This window comes from Stomoxys calcitrans, chromosome 2 (assembly GCF_963082655.1).
Source record: "Stomoxys calcitrans chromosome 2, idStoCalc2.1, whole genome shotgun sequence".
NCBI lineage: Eukaryota > Metazoa > Arthropoda > Insecta > Diptera > Muscidae > Stomoxys > Stomoxys calcitrans.
This window is the reverse complement of record NC_081553.1, coordinates 216,011,561-216,038,777: the sequence shown is the minus strand read 5'-3', so window position 1 is coordinate 216,038,777 and position 27,217 is coordinate 216,011,561. Positions and strand designations below refer to the sequence as shown.

The following is a 27,217-nucleotide window of genomic DNA, read 5'->3' as shown; positions in this document are numbered from 1 at the left end:
TTTTTACTCATTTTCTTTACTCAAACCCTCTTTTCTTTTACAGTCCTCGTGATTCCACAAGTGGTTTGGGTGTTAAAATGGTCGAATATGTTTTGGGTGGATCACCAACGAATAAAGAGAGTCCTTTGTCTGGCCTCGAACCACGTTTGAGGGGACTGAAATTCGACGATAATGATAAGGTAAGTTGCCAAAAAAACAGAAAACAAATTTACTCATAGTCATACCAATATACAATATATTGCACTAAGCAATTTCAAATCGATGAATTTTCGGTATACTCTAATATCTCTGCTATCCTGTTTTACATTTTGCAGACTCACGACGATAAAGAAAAAGCCAATTCACCATTTGACACAAACGGTTTGAAAAAGGATGACCAAGTGACAACAACAAATGGTGTTGTCAATGGCATTGATGATGACAAAGGATTCAAGTAAGTCAAAATATTATTTTGCTATGTCACAGTTTTTTTATTTTATATTAGCCCCTATCCGATATCTAAGACTATATGTTTTCTTCCGGACAAACCTACACAATCTGTGACAATTTTATGAAAATCGGTTCAGCCGTTTTTGATTCTACGGAACAGACAAACAAAACGAGTCCCATTTATACATGATGGGTCATATGCCCATTTCGGGCGGTCTTGGCGGGTGGGGTGAGCCCCTATACTTCGATCTGATTTTGTATGCCAGATTCGAAATCTACTCTCGAATACCTTTCGTTTGAGCCCCATATTGACATTAACGTCCAATATGTCTATTTGGAGGAGTTTTGGAGTTGGGGCGGGCCGATGGGTTCTTAGACTCAAATGATAATACCATATTTGTATTCTACTCTCCAATACCTTTCATTTGATATCCATATTAGCCTTATCGGTTCATTATTGATTTTGGATGGTGTTTTTGGGGTAACGGGGGAGGATCCGCCACCTGCCAATATCAACAAAATTTTAAGACTATTCATCCTTCCTGACCATATTTGTAATCTACTCCACAATATCTTTCATTTGACTCCCATATTGTTTCGATCGGTCCACTTTTATTTTTGGGCAGTACTTTTGGGGGAGGGCCCGCCCCGCCTCCGATATCAAAAAATTATATAACCTATGTTTCCTTCCAGACCAACTTACACCATCTGTGAAAATTTTAAGGTAATCGGTTCAGCCGGTCACCCCAACCTCCGAGATCTGGCGTTTTTGAAAATAGGGTAAGGGGAGGGACCGCCCATTAAAGTTTGGATATGTGGTTTAGGGGAGTTTATAAGGTGAGGCGTTACTGCTACACTTGGCCATGAAACAAATACAGATTTGAGCCCCTTTTTGCCATAATCCACAAATATGTCCAGTTTGAGGGGTATATAGGATGAGCGGCCACCCACCTACTGAGCCCTAAAAAAAATATCAGCATCGTGCTCTATTCTCAAATTTCTTATATTTGAGCGCCAATTGCCATTGGTTTAGGGGGAGTTTATGGGGTGACACGACCCCCAAACATTTGGCCTCAAAATTGGGTGTCAAATTCGTTTTCTACTATTAAATATCAATTATTTATCGCCATAGTAGGCAATTATGACCGATTTTAAGGGAGTTTAGAGGCGGACCTGAAGTAATATCAGCATCAGTGCTAGAACACGATTTTGTTTGAGCCTCATAATGTCAAGCATTTTGAAGGTGGCTATCAAGATTTTCAAGGCTACGGGTCTCGTTCAGATTCACACTAATTAATTCCTTGTTTTTGGGTAGGATAGGGGGAGGGGGATTGCCCTCGGACACGTCCTTTCATTTGAGTACAATATATTCTCGGTCATCTTATTGTACATGACATTTTGGCGTTGTATTTATTGGGAGAAGAGGGTCGGTCCGTTTTGTGGGTTTTTGGGGTTGGGGAGGTCCCATAGACACCTTGGACCAAATTCTTATAACATATGTGTACTCAGCTTCCAAATATCTTTCGTTTGATACCCATATTTTCGCAATCGGTAAATATGTCCTGTTGAGGGGTTTTGGGGATGAGGAGGTCCCTCGGACACCAAGGAATAAATTTTGATATTAGCATTGGATTTTACCTTTAAATAGCTTTCATTTGATATCCATATTCTCCCAATCAGAAAAATTTGTCCTGCTGGGGTGTTTTAAATCAGACACCAAAAAATAAATTTTTGTGCCAGATTTGTATTCCACTTTTAAATACCTTTCATTTGCTACACATATTGCCCAAAGCGGTTAAAGTGCCATGTTGGATGATGTTTCTTGAAGTGGGGCACCCCCCGACACCAAAAAATAAATTTTTGTGCCAGATTTGTATTCCACTTTTAAATACCTTTCATTTGCTACACATATTGCCCAAAGCGGTTAAAGTGCCATGTTGGGTGATGTTTCATGAAGTGGGGCGCCCCCCGACACTTGGGGTGACATTTAAATGCCAAGTTCATTCTCTACTTTTAAATACCTTTCATTTGATACCCATATTGCCCAAAGCGGTGAAAGTTTCCTTATTGGGTTTTTGGGGGTGGGGACCCTCATTGTCTAGTTTTAATGTTTATCAAAAAATTTTGTCAAAATTAGCTTTTGGTGGAAAATTTTGTCAAAGTTTGATTTTTTGGGATACCATTTAAGGATATTCGTCCAACAATAGACCATTAAGTTAAATGAGCTAGTCAAAGAAAGCACATCAGACGACAATGATAATGTAAGGCAAATATGCGATGTTGCTAAAGCATATCCCAGGCCATTTGGATGTCGATTTCTGGTCCGCCATTTTTGTTAAAATTATCTTTTGATAAAAATTTTTATTAAAATTTCATTTTTGGGATTCCATAGAGGATATTCGTGCAATAACAGACCTTTCAGTTAAATGAGCTTGTAAAAGAAACGACGACATTGAAAATGTTAGGCAAATGTGCGATGTTGCTAAAGCATATCATAGTCCATTTGGATGTCGATTTCTGGTCCGCCAAGACATTCATCAGCTAGACTTGTGATTATGATGTTTTATATATCCACACAAGAAACAAGGAAGGCTCTTTAAATGTACCTGCCCTCCAGCGCTATGAGAGGCAAGCAAAAACTTACTTGCCTTCTTCCTACTCAGCTCAACCAATCATCGAGCTTAAACTTGTATCGGCCAGCACTCATTGACATGAGAGAAGCATCCCCGCTGTTCCTTAATGGCGAACATTCCATTTGTGAATTTGCAATTTTTGCAGAGCCTACTGTTTTTAAGTGACAAATTTGGAAATGTAAGGCAAATGTGCGATGTTGCTAAAGCATATCACAGGCCACTTGGATCTCGATTTCTGGTACGCCATTTATGTCAAAATGTGTTTTTGATAGAAAATGTTTTCAAAATTTGTTTTTATGGGGATCCCATTGGGGATATTCCTTTAACAATAGACCTTTATGTTAAAAGAGCTTATCAAAGAAAAGCACAGCAGACGACTTTGAAAAAGTAAGGCAAAAGTGCGATGTTGCTAAAGCATATCACTAAACACTTGGATCTCGATTTGTGGTCCACCAAAACTTTCATTAGCGAGACTTGTGAAATGGATTATGGTACTCAACATACCCACTACAAGTGAGTACGGTGTAGAACACACAAGAAACAAGGCTCTTTAAGTATACCTGCTCTCCAGCACTATGAGAGGGCAAGCAAAAACTTGCTTCCCTTATTCCTACTCAGCTCAACCAATCATTGAGCTTTAAGTTGTAACGGCCAGCACTCATTGACATGAGAGAAGCATCCCCGCTGTTCCTTAATGGCGAACATTCCATTTGTGAATTTGCAATTTTTGCAGAGCCTACGGTTTTCAAGTTAAAATGACCCCATTCAAGATTTTAAGTTTCCCTTTCCTATCTAATTATAAAGATTACCTATAAATTTGCCAAACATCAAAATGCTTTACAGGAAAAAAAAAACAAATGATCAAAAACGCGTTACGCGTGTTACAGCCTTCTCTTGCCAAAAATGATTTATTTACGCTATATAAAAGCTAAAAAAAATTACAAAACTTTTTCTTAAGTCATAAAACATAAATCAGCAACATCAGCAAAAACAACGCAAAAAAAAAAGGCAATGTAATCTTAAGTAAACCGGTTACATTGTTAGCAAGGCAAAAAAAAAACAACAAAGGAAACGTAAAAGAAAAGCGAAATGTAAAGAGTAAGAGTAACACCAAAAAAAAAAACAACAAATCGCAAAGGCCAAAACAAGAAAAAACAGGGTCTAAACACAACAAACTCAACATCGATTAAGAAAAGGCGGAGGAAGGATGGCGAAAAGAAGAAAGGAAAGAAATGAAAATGAAACGTTTACAGCCGCCGGGCCATCTAGGCGATTTAGCAGAGACAGAAGCAAAAGCAAAATGCAGAGGAAGAAGAACCACCAAACTATACAAGTAGAACAAACCAAAACACTTTTCTAAGAGGGAAATACAGGAATCTCAGCAGCAGCAAGTGTAGATTTTCCACGTTTATGTAAGGAAAAACCAAACAAAAAGGCCCATCATTCTCATCATCAATATGGTATCTCGTATCAGTAGTTAGTAAAATGCTGTTGACTATCTGCCACCATCAACACTTGCAATAGTGTAGTGGCGGAGATGGTTATGTAGTCCTAGCTTTTGACACAAAATGAAATGCAATCTTTGTGGACATGAAGCAAGGAAAGTTGGGGAAGGAAGGCGTGTAAATACAAAATCGGCGGCGACAACAGGGAAATATAAGCCATGTTATCATGCCCAACAACATGACTATAATATCCTGTTCTTAGTTGTGGTTTACCAGGCATTTGTGGAATAACTATGGTAGTGTCTGGCTTGGGCACAGTGGGCACAAACCCCAGGACACCCATTTCCACAAAATTTGTTATGAAAATCAAAATTTCACAAAATTTTCTATAGAAATAAAATTTTGACGAAATTTTCTATAAAACTGAAATATTGACAAAATTTTCTGTAAAAATTAAATTTTTTACGAAATTTTCTTAAAAATAAAATTTTGACAAAATTTTCTATAAAAAAATAAAATTTTGACAAAAATTTGTATAAAAATAAAATTTTGACAAAAATTTGTATAAAAATAAAATTTTTAATAAATTTGTCTATAAAAATAAAATTTTAAAAAAATTTTTTATAAAAAAAAAATTTTATAAAAAAAAAAAATTTTATAAAAAAAAAAATTTTATAAAAAAAAAAATTTATAAAAAAAAAAATTTAAATAAATTTTTTAGAAAAAAGAAATTTGACAAAATTTTCTATAGAAATAAAATTCTGACAAAATTTTCTGTAGATAAAATTTTGACGAAAATCTTTAAAAATTTTTCTTGAAAATCAATTTTTTACAAAATTTTATATAAAAATAAAATTTCGATAAAAAAATTTTTATTAATATAAAATTTTTACAAAATTTTTTAAAAATTAAATTTTCACAAAATTTTAACAAAAATTTGTATAAAAATAAAATTTTGACAAAATTTTCTACAAAAATTAAATTTTGACAAAATTTTCTATAAAAAATAAAATTTTGAAAATATTTTTTATAAAAAAAATTTTGAAAAAATTTTATATAAAACATAAAATTTTGACAAAATTTTCTATTAAAATAAAATTTTGACAAAATTTCTATAAAAAATCAAATTTTGACAAAATTTTCTATAAAAATAAAATTTTGACAAAATTTTCTATAAAAAATAAAATTTTGAAAAAATTTTTTTTAAAAAAAATTTTTTATAAAAATAAAATTTTGACAAAATTTTTTATAAAAATAAAATGTTGCAAAATTTTCTATAAAAATAAAATTTTGACAAAATTTTCTATAAAAATTAAATTTTGACAAAATTTTCTATAAAAAAAAAAATTTTTTAAAAAAAATTTTAAAAAAATTTTCTATAAAAATAAAATTTTGACAAAATTTTTTATAAAAATAAAATTTTGAAAAAATTTTTTATAGAAATGAAATTTTGACAAAATTTCCTATAGAAATGAAATTTGGACAAAATTTCCTATAGAAATGAAATTTGGACAAAATTTCCTATAGAAATGAAATTTTGACAAAATTTCCTATAGAAATGAAATTTGGACAAAATTTCCTATAGAAATGAAATTTTGACAAAATTTCCTATAGAAATGAAATTTTGACAAAATTTCCTATAGGAATGAAATTTTGACAAAATTTCCTATAGAAATGAAATTTTGACAAAATTTCCTATAGAAATGAAATTTTGACAAAATTTCCTATAGAAATGAAATTTTGACAAAATTTCCTATAGAAATGAAATTTTGACAAAATTTCCTATAGAAATGAAATTTTGACAAAATTTCCTATAGAAATAAAATTTTGACAAAATTTCCTATAAAAATAAAATTTTGACAAAATTTCCTATAGAAATAAAATTTTGACAAAATTTCCTATAAAAATAAAATTTTGACAAAATTTCCTATAAAAATAAAATTTTGACAAAATTTTCTATAAAAATAAAATTTTGACAAAATTTTCTATAGAAATGAAATTTTGAAAAAATTTCCTATAGAAATGAAATTTTGACAAAATTTCCTATAGAAATGAAATTTTGACAAAATTTCCTATAGAAATGAAATTTTGACAAAATTTCCTATAGAAATGAAATTTTGACAAAATTTCCTATAGAAATGAAATTTTGACAAAATTTCCTATAGAAATGAAATTTTGACAAAATTTCCTATAGAAATGAAATTTTGACAAAATTTCCTATAGAAATGAAATTTTGACAAAATTTCCTATAGAAATGAAATTTTGACAAAATTTCCTATAGAAATGAAATTTTGACAAAATTTCCTATAGAAATGAAATTTTGACAAAATTTCCTATAGAAATGAAATTTTGACAAAATTTCCTATAGGAATGAAATTTTGACAAAATTTCCTATAGAAATGAAATTTTGACAAAATTTCCTATAGAAATGAAATTTTGACAAAATTTCCTATAGAAATGAAATTTTGACAAAATTTCCTATAGAAATGAAATTTTGACAAAATTTCCTAAAGAAATGAAATTTTGACAAAATTTCCTATAAAAAATAAAATTTTGAAAAAATTTTTTATAAAAAAAATTTTCTATAAAAATAAAATTTTGACAAAATTTTTTATAAAAATAAAATTTTGACAAAATTTTTTATAAAAATAAAAATTTTACAAAATTTCCAAAGAAATGAAATTTTGACAAAATTTTCTATAGAAATGAAATTTTGACAAAATTTCCTATAGAAATGAAATTTTGACAAAATTTCCTATAGAAATGAAATTTTGACAAAATTTCCTATAGAAATGAATTTTTGACAAAATTTCCTATAGAAATGAAATTTTGACAAAATTTCCTATAGAAATGAAATTTTGACAAAATTTCCTATAGAAATGAAATTTTGACAAAATTTCCTATAGAAATGAAATTTTGACAAAATTTCCTATAGAAATGAAATTTTGACAAAATTTGCTATAGAAATGAAATTTTGACAAAATTTCCTATAGAAATGAAATTTTGACAAAATTTCCTATAGAAATGAAATTTTGACAAAATTTTCTATAGGAATGAAATTTTGACTAAATATTTATTTATTTATTTTTATAGAAATATAAAAATAAAATTATGAAATTTTGACAAAATTTCCTATAGAAATGAAATTTTGACAAAATTTCCTATAGAAATGAAATTTTGACAAAATTTCCTATAGAAATGAAATTTTGACAAAATTTCCTATAGAAATGAAATTTTGACAAAATTTCCTATAGAAATGAAATTTTGACAAAATTTCCTATAGAAATGAAATTTTGACAAAATTTTCTATAGAAATGAAATTTTGACAAAATTTCCTATAGAAATAGAATTTTGACAAAATTTCCTATAGAAATGAAATTTTGACAAAATTTCCTATAGAAATGAATTTTTGACAAAATTTCCTATAGAAATGAAATTTTGACAAAATTTCCTATAGAAATGAAATTTTGACAAAATTTCCTATAGAAATGAAATTTTGACAAAATTTGCTATAGAAATGAAATTTTGACAAAATTTCCTATAGAAATGAAATTTTGACAAAATTTCCTATCGAAATGAAATTTTGACAAAATTTCCTATAGAAATGAAATTTTGACAAAATTTTCTATAGGAATGAAATTTTGACAAAATTTCCTATAGAAATGAAATTTTGACAAAATTTCCTATAGAAATAAAATTATGAAAAAATTTTCTATAAAAATAAAATGTTGACGAAAATTTCTTATTTTTGCTAGTTTGTTTGTCTATTCCGTATAGACTCATAGATGGTAGAGTACATTTTGGATATCCGAAGGAGGGGCGGACCCTCCCCCTTATAACCATTTTTAAAAACGCCAGATCTCGGAGATTGGTGCACTGATTTAAGCGTAATTTTGTATGCCACCTTATGGTACCCCAAAAACACGAAATTGGTATAAAACTTTAGGGTCAAATAACCTGGGGGGACGCCCCATCCCAAAACCCACCCGAACGGTCATGTTTACCGATTGGGACAATATGGGTATCAAATGAAAGGTATTTAAGAGTAGAATGCGAACTTGGCATAAGTGTCCGGATCCCCACACTTTTCGGGAGTAGAATACGAATATGGCGTCGTAAATTGGATCCCAGTACCAAGGGCGTCGCCCCAAGAGCACCGTCCAAAATGAAAAGTGGGTCGATCGGGACAATATAGGATTGCAAGAAAGGTATTCGGTAGTAGAGTATGAATATGATATTTTAAATTGGGTCCAAATACCTAGGGAGCCGCCCCAGGCCCAAAATCGCCCGAAAAGTACCGCCCAAAATGAAACGTGGATCGTTCGGGACAATATGGGACTATAATGAAAGGTATTCGGGAGTAGTGTATGAATATGATATCAAAAATGTAATCCAAAATGTACCTAGAACATCGCACCAAGAGTACCGCCCAAAATATAAATTGGATCGATCGAGACAATATAGAACTATAATAAGGTAGAGTATGAATATGATATTTAAAATTGGGTCCAAGTATCTAGGGAGCCGCCCCTGGCCCAAAATCGCCCCAAAGATAGTACCCAAAGTCGAAAGTGGACCGATCCGTACAATATGGGATTCAAATGAAAGGCATTCGGAGTAGAATACGAATATAATGTCAATTTAATCCAAGATATAGAACTTTGCCCCAAGAGAATCGCCCAAAAGGGGTGCCCCTCCCACAAAACAGCCCCTAAGAGGACAAATTTACCGACCATAGAAATATGGGGCTCTATGAAACTGATATATACGAATCTGATATATATTTTCAGGGGCAAGTCACCGAGTGGCCTCCCTTACACCTCCCAAACCGGAGTTGTTTGCCGACTACCGGCATATGGGGCTTAAAGGTATTTGGTAGTAGAGTAAGAATCTGATATCAGCATTCGGGACTATCTGTCTTAGGGGACGTGCCACCCCCAATAGGACGTAGTTGGTCACCATGACAATTTGGGGCAAAATTTTATACTTTTGGAAAAATTTTCTTCTTTTTTACAAAATTTTCCCCATTAACCCACTGTTCCACTACATGATGGCTTATGTTAATTCCACCCATTGCCAAGTCTGTGTGTAACAAAATTTTATCATATGTCCCATAGAGTTTTTCCAAGTCTCAGACTTTACGCTTGTTGCCTATGTGGTGCATGCATTGTGTTGCATTCTGTTGACTCAGTTGTCTAGTTACGTGGATGATGATGGCTAATGTTGTATGTTTTTGTTTAAAAAATTTATGCTAACATTTGCTGAAAAGCCGGCTGCCAGTTCTGTTTGGAAAGCCTACAATTGCGAGCGATTGTAGTTAAGTAAGACACCCAAAGCCAAACTACTGAAAGCTAGCCAGGCACACTGTCAGTCACTCACTCAAGTAGCCAGTGTCTGATAGTAAAGCACCACACTACCAGCTGAAACTCCCAAACACACCACATTGGAAAGAGAGAGAACTTGAGAAAACCTTGAAGAAACCAGTTCCACAGTTCTAATGTCAATGCCATTACAAACAAGTCGGGGATTGTTGTTTGGAGTTGCTATTTTTTTTTAATGGTGGTAATTATTGGTCGCTTGGTTGATTTGCTTGTTGTTGCAGCGGTCTTGGATTGTTGCATGCCACATGCTGCATGAGCAGTAATACCAACATTACATAAAAACGTGACACCACTGCAAGAGACAGCGGACCACTAAAATAATGCAATAAGACAACACTGCCATGCAGTTGGCGGAGTGGCATAAACATTTTGCCGAAGGAGTTGGATAGTGGGTCCCCATAAGAAGAGGGTAGTGGGTCAACATAATAGTAAATAGGAATTACAAATAATTTTAATAAATTTTTCCTTATAAATAAAATTTTGACAAAATTTTTACAAAATTAAATTTTGTTAATTTTTTTGAAAATTTAATGTTGGCAAAATATTTTTATAAAATCAATTTTTAAAAAATTTTGCTGTAAAAAATAAATAATTTTGATAAAAATCCCACTTTTAATTAAATTTGTTATACAATTTCTTACAAAGATTGAAAGACAAATTCAATTCAAAAAAGTTATTGAAGGAAAAGTTTTTTACAAAAAACCCCCCCACCCCTTAGGAATTGACCCCTACTTTTTATGTAAGTGTAGTTATTTTCTCTCAAATACCTATCCTTTGAGGACCATATTGTCGCGATCGGCATATATGTCCGTTTTGGGGGATGGTTTTTAGGGTAGGGCTTCTCTCTAGGACTTGACCCCAAATTTTTTTAAGTTACTTTTTCAACTGCCAAATACCTTTAGTTTGGGTCACATATTGTTCCGATTGGCCTACATGTCTAATTGGGGGTGTATTTTCGGAGGTGGGGCGATCCCCCGGCACTATGGGCTAAATCAAGTTAGTGTTTTACTCTTAAATACCTTTCATTTGATATCCATATTGCCCCAATCGATAGCATGTTATTTTTGAACGGTTTTTGGGGGTGGAGCGGGCCCCCTGTTTGTGTTCTACTCTTCAATACCTTTCATTTGATATCCATATTGCCCCAATCGATAAGCTTATTATTTTTGATAGGTTTTTTGGCGGAGGGGCGGACCCTAGACACTTGGAATCAAAGTTTTATACGAATTTCTTACCCTACTCTTAAACACCTTTCAATTGATTCCCATATTGCTCCAATTTATAAACATGTTCCTTTGGAAGTGCTTTGGGGTGGGGCATTCCCCCGGGTTATTTGACCCAAAATTTGTATACCAATGTCGTGTTTTTGCATAAACATAGGTGTAAAGATTAAAAATTTTGTCCATGAACATTCCACTAAGGAACAGGGGAAAACTTCTCACATATCAATGATTGCGGTCCGATTCAAGTTTAAGCTCAATGATAAGGGGCCTCCTTTTAATAGCCGAATCCGAACGGCGGGCCGCAGTGCGAAACCTCTTTGGAGAGAAGTTTTACATGGCATAGTACTTTACAAATGTTGCCAACATTAGGAGAGGAAAACCACCGCTGAAAATTTTTACTGATGGTCTCGCCAGGATTCGAACCCAGACGTTCAGCGTCATAGGCGGACATGCTAACCTCTGCGCTACGGTGGCCTCCAATAGGTGTGCAATCCAAATTTCGCTTGAATCGCCTCACCCGTAACTGAGCTCGAGCGTTTTTCAACATTTTATTAGGGGGAGGGTCCGCTCCCCCTTCGGTTATCAAAAAATGTGGCAACCAACCCTGTTTTTGGGGGTTGAGGAGGCAATTCTGTGACTTGACCCTGAGAATATATATCTGATTGGTATTTTACTCTAAAATACCTTTTATTTGAGCCCCATATTGCTATGGTCGGTAAATTTGTCCTCTTTGGGGGAGGTGCGGCCCTATAGACTTTTTTTTACCATATGTTGATATCAGATTCGTGCTCTACTCCCAAAAACCTTTCATTTGAGCCACATTTTGCTATGGTCGGTAAATTTGTCCCCTTGGGTCATTGTTTTGGGGGAGGGGCGCCCCACCAAACACTTGGTTCCATATCAGATTCGTATTCCACTCTCAAATACCTTTGATTTGAGCCCCATTCTGCTATGGTCAGTAAATAAGTCCTTTTTGGGGGGTTATTTTGGGAAAGGGGAGGACCCCCAGAAACTTGGCTACCGAAAGTGGATATGAATTTCGTCCTCAACTCCAAAATACCTTTTATTTGATTTTTACCCCCAAAAACTTGGTCCCGAAAGTGGATATGAATTTCGTCCTCAACTCCCAAATACCTTTTATTTGAGTCCCATACTGCCATGGTCGATAAATATGCTCGATTTAGGGGTTTTTTGGGGTGTGTAGTGGTCCCCCAAACACTTGACTCCATATTTGAATATCAGATTCGTTTTCAACTTTCAAATGCCTTTCATTTGAGTCCTATATTGTCGTGATTGGTCTATAAATAAATTTACTGGGTTTGGTGGTGGGCGACCCCCTTGGTACCTTATACGAAATTTGGTTATCAAATTTTTGATTTAAGGTAACTAAAAAGAAGCACACAAAATTTTGCTTAAATCGAACCACCCATCTCCAAAATCTGGAGTTTTTGAAAATTAGGGTTAGGGGGAGGGTCCGCCCCGCCCCTTTCACATATCAAAAAGTGTAGTATCCTTTTTGCACCTTATAAAATATCTGCTTCTGTACAAAATTTTCTTTTTACAGAAAATTTTGTCAAATTTTGGTATCATAATCTTGTCATAATAAAATTGTTTTGTACAGAATTTAGCTGCCCTCATTTCTGTCAATATGTACCTTGTCCTTTACTTTAAGGTTATATACCAATCCAATTTCATTGAAACGTTTTTACGTTTCCTTTTCCAATCGCTTATCCTTGAGCTTTCGAACTCACACATTCAGTATTGGCAGGACATAGACTTTGTTAATAAATAAACAGCAGAAGGAACGAAAAAAAAATATATGGGTAATAAAATGGAAAGGCCAGAATATTAAAGGCAAGGAATATTTAATAGCACGCACGCACCCAAGTCATCATCATATTTATCATATATTTTTTTTCTCTCACTCTCTCTCTCTCTCCATTTCCTTTACAAATTTTTCTATTTTTCTTTTTATGAACTCATCCCGGAAAAAAACAAAAAATTACGAAAAACCCCTGACTGCCTAAAAAGCTTATTTTCCTTTTTTGCCTCTCCCTTTACCCCACCTCTCAATAAGAATATATAAATCTTATCAAACGGAAATAAATGAAAACAAGGAAACAAAAACGTTGAAATGTGTTGCTTACATTCAGCATTAAATGATGATGAAGGCAAAAGTTAAATAAGACACACAAAAAAGAAAGCAAAGAAAAACAGGAGATTTTGAAGGCAAGAAACAAAAACAAATCGTTGCAAAGCAAAAAGGAAAAGTCAAAACATAACAAAAGAAAAGAAAACGATTCTACTTTCCCCTGTATGACCAACCAACCCATGGTTAGGTTGACAATTCTCTTGCATTACCAAAAAGGTAAAAAAGCAGTCACGTTTTGTCTAAAGGACTTTTTCTCATTCCAGCACATATGGTCCTCGTTTAGTTTTCCTAAATTCCCCCTTATTCAAACCCACTGTTAGAATTTCAGACAAAAGAAGTATTGAGACAAATTAAAATTTTCCTTGAAATAAAACTAAAGAAAAATGCTTCAAAATATTCCACTTGAATAAACTCAAGCGGAAGAAGGTAATTTTTAATGGTTAAAGACTGGAAAAAGGTACCATTTTTTATATTAGAAAATAGGAAAATGTGTTTAATTCAAGAAATTAAAAAAAAAAATATCTGTGAATATAAATTTTTGATAAAAATAGCAACATTTTTTGAATTGAAAAATTCAAAGAATATTTTTGACACAAATTTTTATAAAAAAAAAATTATAAAATATATGAAATTCTCTTTAAAAATAAAATACAGATATGGGGCGCAAAATTCGCTATCGAATTCGTACTCTACTTCTAATTACCTTTAATTTGAGTCCCATATTGTCCATATTGGTGAACATGTCCGCTCGGCGGACTTTGATGTGGGACATCCCCCTTAAAACCCAAATATCAAACTTTTTTATAATCAAATTTCCAAACAATTTCTAAAAATCAGATCAATTAAAAAAAAATCTGCGGAATTAATTTTGGATAAAAATAGCTACATTTTTTGAATTGAAAAAATTCAAAGAATATTTTTGACACAAATTTTTATAAAAAAAAATTATAAAATATATGAAATTCTCTTTAAAAATAAAATACAGATATGTGACGCGAAGTTTGATATCGAATTCGTATTCTACTTCTAATTACCTTTAATTTGAGTCCCATATTGTCCATATTGGTGAACATGTCCGCTCGGCGGGCTTTGATGTGGGACATCCCCCTCAAAACTTACTCCCGAAAAGTCAATCTTTTCTATGAACATCAAATTTTAAAAAAATTTCAAAAAATCGAATTTTGATAGAACCGAAAGTTTGCCAATATTTTGTAAAAATTAAGTTTTGAGAACATTTTTTACAGAAATGAAATTAAAAAAAATTCTATAAATTAAGAGATTTTCTTAAAAAAATTATTTTTTTTTCAAAATTTTCTATAAAAATAAATTTTTTTCAAATTTTTCTATAAAAATAAATTTTTTAAAAATTTTTCTATAAAACAATTTTTTTTTCAAATTTTTCTATGAAAATAAAATTTTAACAAAATTTCTAAAAAAAAAATTTGGCAAAATTTTCTATAAAAATAAAATTTTGACAAAATTTTCTATAAAAATAAAATTTTGACAAAATTTTTTAAAAAAAATAAAATTTTCTATAAAAATAAAATTTTGGTAAAATTTTCTATAAAAATAAAATTTTGGTAAAATTTTCTATAAAAATAAAATTTTTACAAAATTTTCTATAAAAATTAAATTTTGACAAAATTTTCTCTAAAAATAAAATTTTGACAAAATTTCCTAAAGAAATGAAATATAAAAATAAAATTTTGACAAAATTTCCTATAGAAATGAAATTTTGACAAAATTTCCTATAGAAATTAAATTTGGACAAAATTTCCTATAGAAATGAAAATTTGACAAAATTTCCTATAGAAATGAAATTTTGACAAAATTTCCTATAGAAATGAAATTTTGACAAAATTTCCTATAGAAATGAAATTTTGACAAAATTTCCTATAGAAATGAAATTTTGACAAAATTTCCTATAGAAATGAAATTTTGACAAAATTTCCTATAGAAATGAAATTTTGACAAAATTTATTATAGAAGTTAAATTTTGACAAAATTTTCTATAAAAATAAAATTTTTACAAAATTTTCTATAAAAATAAAATTTTTACAAAATTTTCTATAAAAATAAAATTTTTACAAAATTTTCTATAAAATAAATTTTTAAAAAATTTTCTAAGAAATAAAATTTTGACAACTTTTTCTATAGAAATAAAATTTTGACAAAATTTTCTAAAAAAATAAAATGTTGAGAAAATTTTCTATAAAAAGTTTAATTTTTACAAAATTTTCTATAGAAATGAAATTTTGACAAAATTTCCTAAAGAAATGAAATATAAAAATAAAATTTTGACAAAATTTCCTATAGAAATGAAATTTTGACAAAATTTCCTATAGAAATGAAATTTTGACAAAATTTCCTATAGAAATGAAATTTTGACAAAATTTCCTATAGAAATGAAATTTTGACAAAATTTTCTACAAAAATAAAATTTTGACATAATTTTCTATAGAAATAAAATTTTGACAAAATTTTCTATAAAAATAAAATTTTTACAAAATTTTCTATAAAAATAAAATTTTTACAAAATTTTCTATAAAAATAAAATTTTGACAAAGTTTTCTATAAAATCCCAATTTTGACAAAATCTTCTATAAAAATAAAATAATTTTCTATAAAAATAAAATTTTCTTTAGAAATAAAATTTTCTTTAGAAATAAAATTTTCCTTAGAAAAAAAAATTTTGAAAAATTTTTCTCTAAAAATAAAATTTTTACAAAATTTCCTTTAAAAATAAAATTTTGACAAAATTTTCTATAATAATAAAATGTTTACAAAATTTTCTATAAAAATAAAATTTTGACAAAATTTTCCATAAAAATAAATTTTGACAAAATTTTCTATAAAATAAAATTTTGAAAAAATTTTGTATAAAAAAAATTTTTGACAAAACATTTTCTAAAAATAATTTTTGACATAAATTTTTTATAGAAAAAAAATTTTTTATTTAAAACAACATACAAATACATGACGCCAAATATCGATATCTGATTCGAATACTACTTCTAATTTCCCGTCATTTGAGTTCCATATTGTCCCTATTGGTGAACATGTCCGCTCGGCGGGCTTAGATGGGGGGGCTTCCCCCTCAAAACGTACTCCTAAATATCAAACTTTTCTATAAACATCAAATTTTCAAAAAAATTAAAAAATTTTCTAAAAAAATAGAGTTTTGCCAAAATCTTCTTTAGAAGTACAAAATCTCTTCTGGAAATAAAATGTTGACTCAATTTTGTTTAGAAGGAAAATTGTGACAAAATTTTCTACAAAAATAAAATTTTTAACAAGTTTTTCTACAAAAATAAAAGTTTGACAACATTTCCATTTATTTTTAACTTCAACACTTCAGGAATTTATCATTAATTAACATTTTGTGTGTTTATAGCCCACTTATACACAGTGTGTAGTGGTGTTGCATAAACTCCAATGAAAAGAAAAATTTTGGAACTTGCACAAAAACTGGATTTCCCTCCGTCGCAATTCATTACCAGACAATTTCAGAGGATATTGGGGGGCTCTACATGTTTTCTCTTATTTTCCTGTGCATACATAATGGGGCCAGCAAAGCAAGCCAACGTTCCAACATCTATGTGTAGGCTTCAGATAATGGTCAATGGGTTGGTTGTCTGTTTGGGGAAGAAATGAATGTCATCGTCATTATTGCCGCCTTTGTCTGTTGTTTAGGTCGGTCTCGCACATTTGGGGGTCTGCCAACAAGGAGCAGACACCGACAAACTCGTTTCGTTTGTTGCACTTATTCAACAGCAAGCCCCATAGCCATCCACAGTCTGGATTTTTTTTTGTTATGTATGAATTTCTGCTTTTGTGATCAAGTGTTAAATCATTTCTTGCATTTTATTTATTTTTTTTTTTTGCTTTTATTATTTCATTGGTTTCAAGTTTCTTGAGGGTAATATAACAACATCAACAACAGTTTATATGTTATTGCATGTAGTTGTAGTTTTAGTTTTTGTTATCGAGGATTTTGTTATAATCATATTGGCCATCATTTGGTTAACCTATTAACCGCAATTGAAAGTTTATGCCACGACGACAAACAATTTCAAACTTTGTTTTATTATTTGGGGTCATAAAAAAATCAATTTTCAAGAACGAACTACTAAAGGCAAAAAAAAATCGATTTGGAAACAAAACCATACTCTTTTAGAAAAAATTTTGTTGAAATTGGAAACAAAACCATACTTTTTTAGAAAAAAATTTGTTGAAATTTTTAAGGAAAAGTTAGGTTTATAAAAGATTTTTATAGAAAATTGGATTCCATCAAAATTTTTTGTAAAAATTTAATTTTCATAGAAATTTTGTCAGAAATTTTTGCAGAAACATCACCAAGTAAGGAGTTGGACTTAGCCCATCTCAGATCTCATATCGAACAGTTCTTATATCTCTCGTACTCTCATTTATCTTATCTATCACATCTGGTGCTCTTCCGATTATTTTTTATTCATTGTCCACAGGCATGTTTAGTTCAAATATGGAATATATGTCAACTACTATTTCTTGATTTTGTCCCCATATAGCCCGAACTCCCAATTTACGATATTCCCATCAAAATTTTTGGACTCTTACTACTGTGGGCTGTGTGGCATGTGGCACCGGCTTGTTGAAACCACATGTCTTGCAAGTCAAGCTCTTGCATTTTGGACAAGAAAAAAGTGCCAAGTCAAGGGTCAAACAGCGACCGCCATGGTTGACCTCAGAGCTGGTTGGTCTAAGGAAGGATGTCAGAAAACTCTTCAATAGAGCAAAGGCCAAAAGAGCACCACACTATTGGGACATCTTTAATGCTGAGCTAAGAAAATATAAGGGCAAGCTGAGAAAGGCTCAGAACAAATCCTGGGTAGAATTCTGCAGCTCCGTGGAGGATACATCTGAGGCCTCTAGGCTAAGGAAGATTCTGTCCTCGAGACCTATTACGTTGGGGTATACTCAGAAGTCAGATAATGTATGGACAATGTTTAGTGAGGAAACACTATGTTTTGTTATGACTTTCAACAACTGTGCCAAATATGGTTCAAATCGGTCTATAACTTGGTATAGCTGCCATATAACCGATCTGACATCTTGACTTTTTGAGCCACTAAAGGGCGCAATTCTTAACCTATTTGGGTGAAAATTTGCATGAGGTGTTTTGTTATGATTTCCAACAATTGTGCCAAATATGGTTCAACCTTTTATAGCTGCCATATAAACCGATCTGACCTCTTGACTTCTTGAGCCACTAGATGACGCATTTCTTATCCGATTTGAATGAATTTTTGCACGAAGTATTTTGTTATGATATCCAACAACTGTGCCAAGTATGCTTCAAATTGGTTCATAACCTGATATAGCTGTCATATAAACCGATCTTGGGTCTTGACTTCTTGAGCCTCTAGAGGGCGCAATTCTTATCCGAGTTGGCTGAAATTTTGCATAACGTATTTTATTTTTAATTTCAACAACTGTGTCAAATATGGTTCAAATCGGTTCATAACCTGATATAGCTGCCTTATAAACCGATGTGGCATCTGACTTTTTGAGCCACTAGATGGCGCAATTATTATTCCATTTGGCTGAAATTGTACAACAGCTTTTTCTATAACCTTCAACATACGTGTCAAATATGGCCTGAGTCGGTCTATAGCCGTCCGTCCGTCTGTCTGTCGAAAGCACGCTAACTTCCGAAGAAGTAAAGCTAGCAGCTTGAAATTTTGCACAAATACTTATTAGTGTAGGTCGGTTGGTATTGTAAACAGGCAATATCGGTCCATGTTTTGATATAGCTGCCATTTAAACCGATCTTGGGTCTTGACTTCTTGAGCCTCTAGAGTGCGCTATTCTTATCCGATTGGAATGAAATTTTGCACGACTTGTTTTGTTATGATATCCAACAATTGTGCCAAGTATGGTTCAAATCGGTACGTAACCTGATATAGCTGTCATATAAACCGATCTTGGGTCTTGACTTCTTGAGCCTCTAGAGGGCGCAATTCTTATCCGATTTGAATGAATTTTTGCACGAAGTATTTTGTTATGATATCCAACAACTGTGCCAAGTATGCTTCAAATTGGTGCATAACCTGATATAGCTGTCATATAAACAGATCTAGGGACTTGACTTCTTGAGCTTCTAGATGGCGCATTTCTTATCCGATTGGAATGAAATTTTGCACGACGTGTTTTGTTATGATATCCAACAATTGTGCCAAGTATGGTTCAAATCGGTTCATAACCTGATATAGCTGTCATATAAACAGATCTAGGGACTTGACTTCTTAAGCTTCTAGATGGCGCAATTCCTATCCGATTTGAATGAATTTTTGCACGAAGTATTTTGTTATGACATCCAACAGCTGTGCCAAGTATGGTTCAAATCGGTTCATAATCTGGTATAGCTGTCATATAAACAGATCTAGAGACTTGACTTCTTAGCTTCTAGAGGGCGCAATTCTTATCCGAGTTGGTTGAAATTTTGCATAACGTATTTTATTCTTAATTTCAACAACTGTGTCAAATATGGTTCAAATCGGTTCTTGGGATCTTGACTTCTTGAGCCTCTAGTTTTCTTTAATCCCTTGTTGGCCTAAAATGAGATACCGGGAAAAGAACTCGACAAATGCGATCCATGGTGGAGGGTATATAAGATACGGCCCGGCCATACTTAGCACGCTTTTACTTGTTAATTTTGCTCCAATCAGAACTTTGTTTGCCGTAAACCATTATTTTTAATATCTAGCTCATTTAAAATAACACCTGCCCAATCATCTAAGCCCATTGCTTTGTTCTGTGAACTCGACGGCTTTAAAGGCATTGTTAAAAAGTCGAAAAAAAATGACAGCACCTATAATTATTTCATTTGCTTTGTAAAAGGCAAACAGCTAATGATAGAATGAATGATCAAATGATTAAAACATCTAATCCAAATGACGATGATATTAGTCATACATAAATAAAGAGCAAACATTTTTTTCCGGACACCTTTTCTTCCATACATACATACAATATGTATGCATGCATATTCATCGTGTTGTGCCGGCTTTAGATGTGTGGTGAATGACCTATACAAAAGAAAAAAAAACAAAAACAACAACACAAAGCTCTCAAAAGTCCAAAATACCCAAAGCAGTAAAGCGACTAACGAGAAGAGAATGAAATGACTTTAAAACAAATTACATTTAAATTTATGAGACCAGGCAGAACAAGCAGCAGACGATGACGATGATGACTATGACAACAACAACAAAAACAACAACTACACAAGCAAAACATAAAAATTATTTAAAATGCATTTGTAATTTGACAACCAAAACTACTACCGCTATGATGATGATGATGATGTTAGTGTGGAGTGAAAACAAACGAAATAATTTTCAAAGTTTGTTTTTGCCAAAGTTTGCCATTTCTACAACTTTTGGCTAGGTTGGCGCTTAGATGACAAAACTATTTTAAGATTTAGTTGCCATTGGTGCAGTGGAGTTTTTAATACCCCATGGCAATACTACTAAGGTAAAGGGGTGTTTAAAGTTTAACCATTTGTTGTTAACATTTAGTAGAATAAGCTAAAGTTGAATGTCCATATTTACAAGACTTAAAATATTGGGTTGCCCAAAAAGTAATTGCGGATTTTTTAAAAGAAAGTAAATGCATTTTTAATAAAACTTAGAATGAACTTTAATCAAATATAATTTTTTTACACTTTTTTTCTAAAGCAAACTAAAAGTAACAGCTGATAACTGACAGAAGAAAGAATGCAATTACAGAGTCACAAGCTGTGCAAAAATTTGTCAACGCCGACTATATGAAAAATCCGCAATTAATTTTTGGGCAGCCCAATAGCTTTTAAGAGGGCTTAATGGCAGATTTCCTTTATAAAACTGTCAAATAAGTTTTGTGAATATGGGCATAAATAACTTGGGTTGGGAATTTCATGTTCGTCCATCCTTCTTTGTTGAAAATTTGTAATTTGTGGCATTTGTGTTAAGTAGTTGTAGTCGTTGGGAACTGCAAATGGATATAAGTCTTATATGGAACTCATTCTTGGATTTGACCTCCCGAGCTCCGAGATGCCTCAATAGTTGATCGGTTTGTATGAAATATGGTTTTTTTTAAGAGTTTTCCAAAATAAAGTTCTAAAAGATCCCTTAATATGCTCCATTCAGCCTATTCCCGATTTGGCTTTAAGAATCCTTCAAAACCTTGAAACGATGCGTCGATTGAGCAGCTTACCCCATGTTGAGTATCCAAAGTTCGTTCCGGCCGAACTTTTCAGCTTTTAATTGTTTTATTTACAGCCATTCATGAATTTCATTGGCAGTTTTTTTTTTGTTTTGATGATTCACCATTGCTTCTCCCATTTAGGTTAGCGCCGATTTGTGTTGCGTTTCAATGCCGGAATGGCTGTTTCACGGCCTATTGCCTTTAAATGGATTTTTAAAGCTGAAAATAAAATAAATTGTTGGTTAGTTTGATATGTTAACTGGTTGTTGGCTGTTGCCACTTTTGATGTTTTAATTTTTTTCTCTCTTAATTAATTCCACGTTTTATTATTATTTATAACTTTTTATAGTGCATTCGATTTGCATATTGTGGCCACTTATCAAATTTGTCGGAATTTTCATTAAAATTGTTTGTGCATCATCGGTGACTTATATTGTTGAAGGGCCCAAAGGAGGCCAAAATTTCATCGGTGACTTATATTGTTGAAGGGTCCAAAGGAGGCCAAAATTTCGGAACCCATTGTGGTCAAAACACTAAAGGGATTTTTCAACGATTTATATCAAAGCCGATTACTGGCTCAGCTGTATGTCCATAGCGGCATGGTGCGGATTAATATCTGCACTCTCTTTTCAACCCAATCTATATCTCAAAGTAAAGATATAAATGAAAATATATTAAGACCATATTGGACATGTATGTTGAAAGTCATGGGAAAAGCCGTTGTACGGATAAGAATTGCGCCTTGTAGCGGCTCAAGAAGCATAATCGGCATATCGGTTCATATGGGAGCTGTATCAGGCTATAATTCGATTTAGATCATATTGAACATGCATGTTGAAGGTAATGGGAGAAGCCGTTGTACAAAATTTCACCCAAATCGGCTTAGAATTGTGGCCTCTAGAGGCTTAAGAAGTCAATATCCCAGATCGATTTATATGGCAGCTATATCACGCTATGGACCGATTTAAAGCATACTTGGCACAGTTGTTGGAAATCATAAACAACTTTTTGCAAAATTTCTGCCAAATCGAATGGAAATTGCGCCCTCTATTTGCTCAAGAAGTCAAAATCCCAGATCGGTTTATATGGCAGCTATATCACGCTATGGACCAATTTGAACCATACTTGGCAAAGTTGTTGGAAGTGATACCAAAACACAACGTGCAAATTTTCAGCCAAATCGGATAAGAATTGCGCCCTCTAGATACTCAAGAAGTCAAGATACCAGATCGGTTTATATAGTAGCTATATCACGCTATGGACCAATTTGAACCATACTTGGCACAGTTGTTGGAAGTCATAACAAAACACTACATGCAAAATTTCTGCCAAATCGGATGAGAATTGAGCCCTCTAGATGGTCAAGAAGTCAAGACCCCAGATCAGTTTATATGGTAGCTAAATCAGGTTATCGACCGATTTGAACCATACTTAGCACAGTTTTTGGAAATCATAAACAACTTTTTGCAAAATTTCTGCCAAATCGGATGAAAATTGCGCCCTCTAGATGCTCAAGAAGTCAAGACCCAAGATCGGTTTATATGGGAGCTACATCAGGTTATGAACCGAATTAAACCATACTTAGCACAGTCGTTGGAAGTGATACCAAAACACAACATGCAAATTTTCAGTTAACTCGGATTAGAACTGCGCCCTCTAGATGCTCAAGGAGTCAAGACCCCAGATCGGTTTATATGGCAGCTATATCAGGTTATGAACCGATTTGAACCACACTTGGCACAGTTATTGGATATCATAACAAAATACTTCGTGCAAAAATTCATTCAAATCGGATAAGAATTGCGCCCTCTAGAGGCTCAAGAAGTCAAGACCCAAGATCAGTTTATATGGTAGCTATATCAGGTTATCGACCGATTTGAACCATACTTAGCACAGTTGTTGAAATCATAAACAATTTTATGCAAAATTTCTCCCAAATCGGATAAGAACTGCGCCCTCTAGATGCTCAAGAAGTCAAGACCCCAGATCGGTTTATATGGCAACTATATCAGGTTATGAACCGATTTGAACCACACTTTGCACAGTTATTGGATATCATAACAAAATACTTCGTGCAAAAATTCATTCAAATCGGATAAGAATTGCGCCCTCTAGAGGCTGAAGAAGTCAAGACCCAAGATCGGTTTATATGGCAGCTATATCAAAACATGGACCGATGTGGCCCATTTAAAATTCCAACCAAACCTACACTAATAAGATATATTTGTGCAAAATTTCAATCGTCTAGCTTTACTCCTTCGAAAGTTAGCGTACTTTCGACAGACAGACGAACAGACAAACGAACGGACAGACGGACGGACATCGCTAGATCGACCTAAAATGTCATGAAGATCAAGTATATATATACTTTATGGGGTCTTAGACGCATATTTTGAGGTGTTGCAAACGGAATGACGAAATTAGTATACTCCCCATCCTATGGTGGAGGACATGAAATTCACAGCAAATTGTTGTTTCTTTTTACTTAAGAAACCGTTTTGGTGGTCTTTCAATCCCAGATTATGTGTGCAGTAAGTAGGAGAGATTATGAGAGTTAACTGTTGTGTGAGTATGCTAAGTCTCTCCTACTCTCTCTCTCTGTAAGAGAACACTTATAGGGTGGGGGTTTAGTAGGTGAATGAATGAGCTTTGCCCGACTTAAGGTGCTATTACACGGTATGTAAATGTGTAATGACATGCCACTTTTTGTATTCACATGTAATTGAAAAAAATTTCAACGTTTTTCAATTTACATACGATTCATGATTTTTCCTATCACACCTGTATGTTTGTATGTTAAAATTTGAGAAAATCTGTTTTTTTATGCGTAAAAATTGTTAAAATTGTGAAAAAGCTGGTTAAAACATAAACAGCTGATTTCCTTATGTTTTTGTCAGAACGAATAGAGCACGATCTAATCGAAAACATTACATGTGCTATTTTGAAAAGTGATTTTCATATGTTAGTTTCGTTTGTATCACACGACATGTATAGGGTGATTTTTTTGAGGTTAGGATTTTCATGCATTAGTATTTGACAGATCACGTGGGATTTCAGACATGGTGTCAAAGAGAAAGATGCTCAGTATGCTTTGACATTTCATCATGAATAGACTTACTAACGAGCAACGCTTGCAAATTATTGAATTTTATTACCAAAATCAGTGTTCGGTTCGAAATGTGTTCATTCACCGTAACGTTGCGTCCAACAGCATTTGTCCCAAAAGGTTACATGCTTCCAACTATTCACTTATTAGTGAGCTATGCAATGGTAGATGCATGCCTCCTTGAGACGAACATTGGATCGTATTACCTTTCTTCCTAGCTAACTTCCTCGTACCTTTCTTCTAGCGCATTAAGGAAAGTAAATCCTAGCCGGCAAGATGCTAGATGTTCTTTTTGAGTAGAGATACTGGTGGTCGGGGTATTTTTTTTTCAATTTTTCCACCCAAACAAAATAATTCGAAAAAAGTCTATGAGAGTTGACCTGGTTGTAAGGTTTCTTTTTCATGCATTTTTTTTTATATAAATATCAAATATTTTGCAGAAGACTCCTATGAAACACTGTTTTCGACCTACGTTGCCATAATAATAAATATTTTTAAAACTTTTCAAGCAATTGCCGCTTTTTTCGAATTTTCATCCATGTTTTTTATTTATTTTTCAATGTAAACAAATTTGTTACATTTTGTCTATGGCCCCAAATGACTAAAGCTTGCCAGACCGACCATTCCTCTTTCCATTCGCCGATCTGTTTGTCTAATGCTAAAATTATCTAACGAGCAATCTCTCTCGAGCCGGTGACGACAACGACCATGTGCGCGCGCCTCTTGTTTTTGTCTAAACCAACAAGTTTGGCGCTTAAGTCTTTTGTTTTGTATCACTCGCCCCAGTGCATGCTTGCTAATAACGACTAGACGACTTGTGGTTGTCGTCATAGCAATGTCGTCGATCGTTTATAGCCGATAAATCTACAACCATTCATGGCATGCGATTGTGCTGTGTTTGGGTGTGAGTGTATGTGTGTGTGTGTGCAAGTGTTGTGCGCCACATTGTAATGTTGTGTGCAAATTGACAGATCGATGATCTGTGGTTTATGCGGTTCAAGCACTGATTTATGGCCTTTTAATTGATTGTTATTAGGATCGCTGTTAGTTCATTGTTAGATTTTGTTATGATAATGTTAAAGTTGTAAGCTTTTCACTCTATCCCTCAATTGTCTTATGGCTTGTGTTTGTTTTCATTGTGCACAAGTGTGTCAAAATCAGACTTTTTATGGAGTACTGAATAAATTAATGCCAACGAAAGAAATTCAATATAAAAAAAAATATATCTTAATAGTCTTCTGTATATAAATTATAATGCCGACACATTGTGCTTGTGTGTGTGGGGGGATTTTTACATGTCTTTTCACACCTTTGGTAGACAAGTTGTCTGAATGAATGTTTCATTTCAATAAAAATGTTTTAAAGCAAATAACGCTAAGATGTGGATATAAACATACGGAATTTCATGATATATAGAAAAGACTTGCTGCCTGCCCTCAATCACATGGTTGGGAGTTTGTTATGTAGAAAACTGAACAAATGCTGCTCACTACAAAATAAAACCCACAGATTTTGTTTCTACGGTGACCCACAGAGAAATTCTATATTGAATAGTTGTTTCCACATTCTACTGAACTGGAGATTCTGTGTGCAATAAGCTACGAGTTGTGAAAATTTCGAAATTAACCGATAATACTGAAAAAGCAATAGGAGAAGAAAAAAATTAAAAAAAAAAAAACTAAGAAAAGAATTCACCCAGAGAAATTAGTCTTATGGGTGGTGGATGGGCTTTTGAAGTGCCGTCCACCAGACCACAACACCATATAGCATTATAGGTAGGTATAGTATATATCCAATGCATGACGCGCTCAAAACCCCCAACTTTTGACAATGGCTCTCTTGCAGGTGCATAGGGCAAAAGTTGCCTTTCTTGCCCTTTCCAAAATGTTGGATTTGAAGTTCAATTTCTTGCCCAGCAAAACACTCAGGTATTTTGCGCTTTCTGTAAACGTTCTCTCCACCAAAGGAGACAGGCTCCACTGAGGCAACTTGAACTACTTCTATCTTGCATGGATTTATACCCAGACCACTTTCGGTAGCCCACTTCGCTGTTGCATGTAGAGCTTCCTGAAGTATATCTCTTAGAGTGCTGGGAAACTTTTCCCTAACCTCAATTGCCACATCATCAGCATACGCGACCACTTTCACGCCTTTTTCTTCCAGAGACAATAATATATTGTTAATGGCTATATTCCAAAGTAGAGGAGACAGTACACCTCTTTGAGGTGTTCCTCTGCGACCCATCTTTTTAGTTCCACAGATCCCAAGTCTGCCGCAATGTATATTTTAGTAAGTAAATTATTAATAAACTTTCTTGCGGTAGAGTTGATGCCTAAAAACTCGAAATCCTTTATGATTGACTAGATCATGAAGGGCTGTTTCAGTGGAATTGAAAAAAAAAAAATTAAATAAAATTAAAAAAAAAAAAATAAAAAAAAATTAAAAAAAAAATTTAAAAAAAATTAAAGAAAATTAAAGAAAAATTAAAAAAGAATTTTAAAAAAAAAAATAAAAAAAAAAATAAACAAAAAATAAAAAAAAGTAAAAAAAAAATTAAAAACAAAATAAAAAAATTAAAAGAAAAAGTAAAAAAAAATTAAAAGAAAAAATAAAAAAGATTGA

The 27,217-nt window shown here is 32.8% G+C and overlaps 1 protein-coding gene across 3 annotated transcripts in view; it reads left to right on the top strand.

Moving 5' to 3' along the window:
• LOC106081092 (maternal protein pumilio) overlaps positions 1 to 27,217 on the top strand; it is an 809,199-nt gene that overhangs the window by 106,735 nt on the left and 675,247 nt on the right. For all 3 annotated transcript variants that reach the window (XM_059362138.1, XM_013242815.2, XM_013242816.2), the window contains 2 exons: positions 44 to 179; positions 315 to 433. In XM_059362138.1, coding sequence (XP_059218121.1) covers positions 44 to 179; positions 315 to 433 — 255 coding nt within the window. The remainder of the gene's footprint in view (positions 1 to 43; positions 180 to 314; positions 434 to 27,217) is intronic.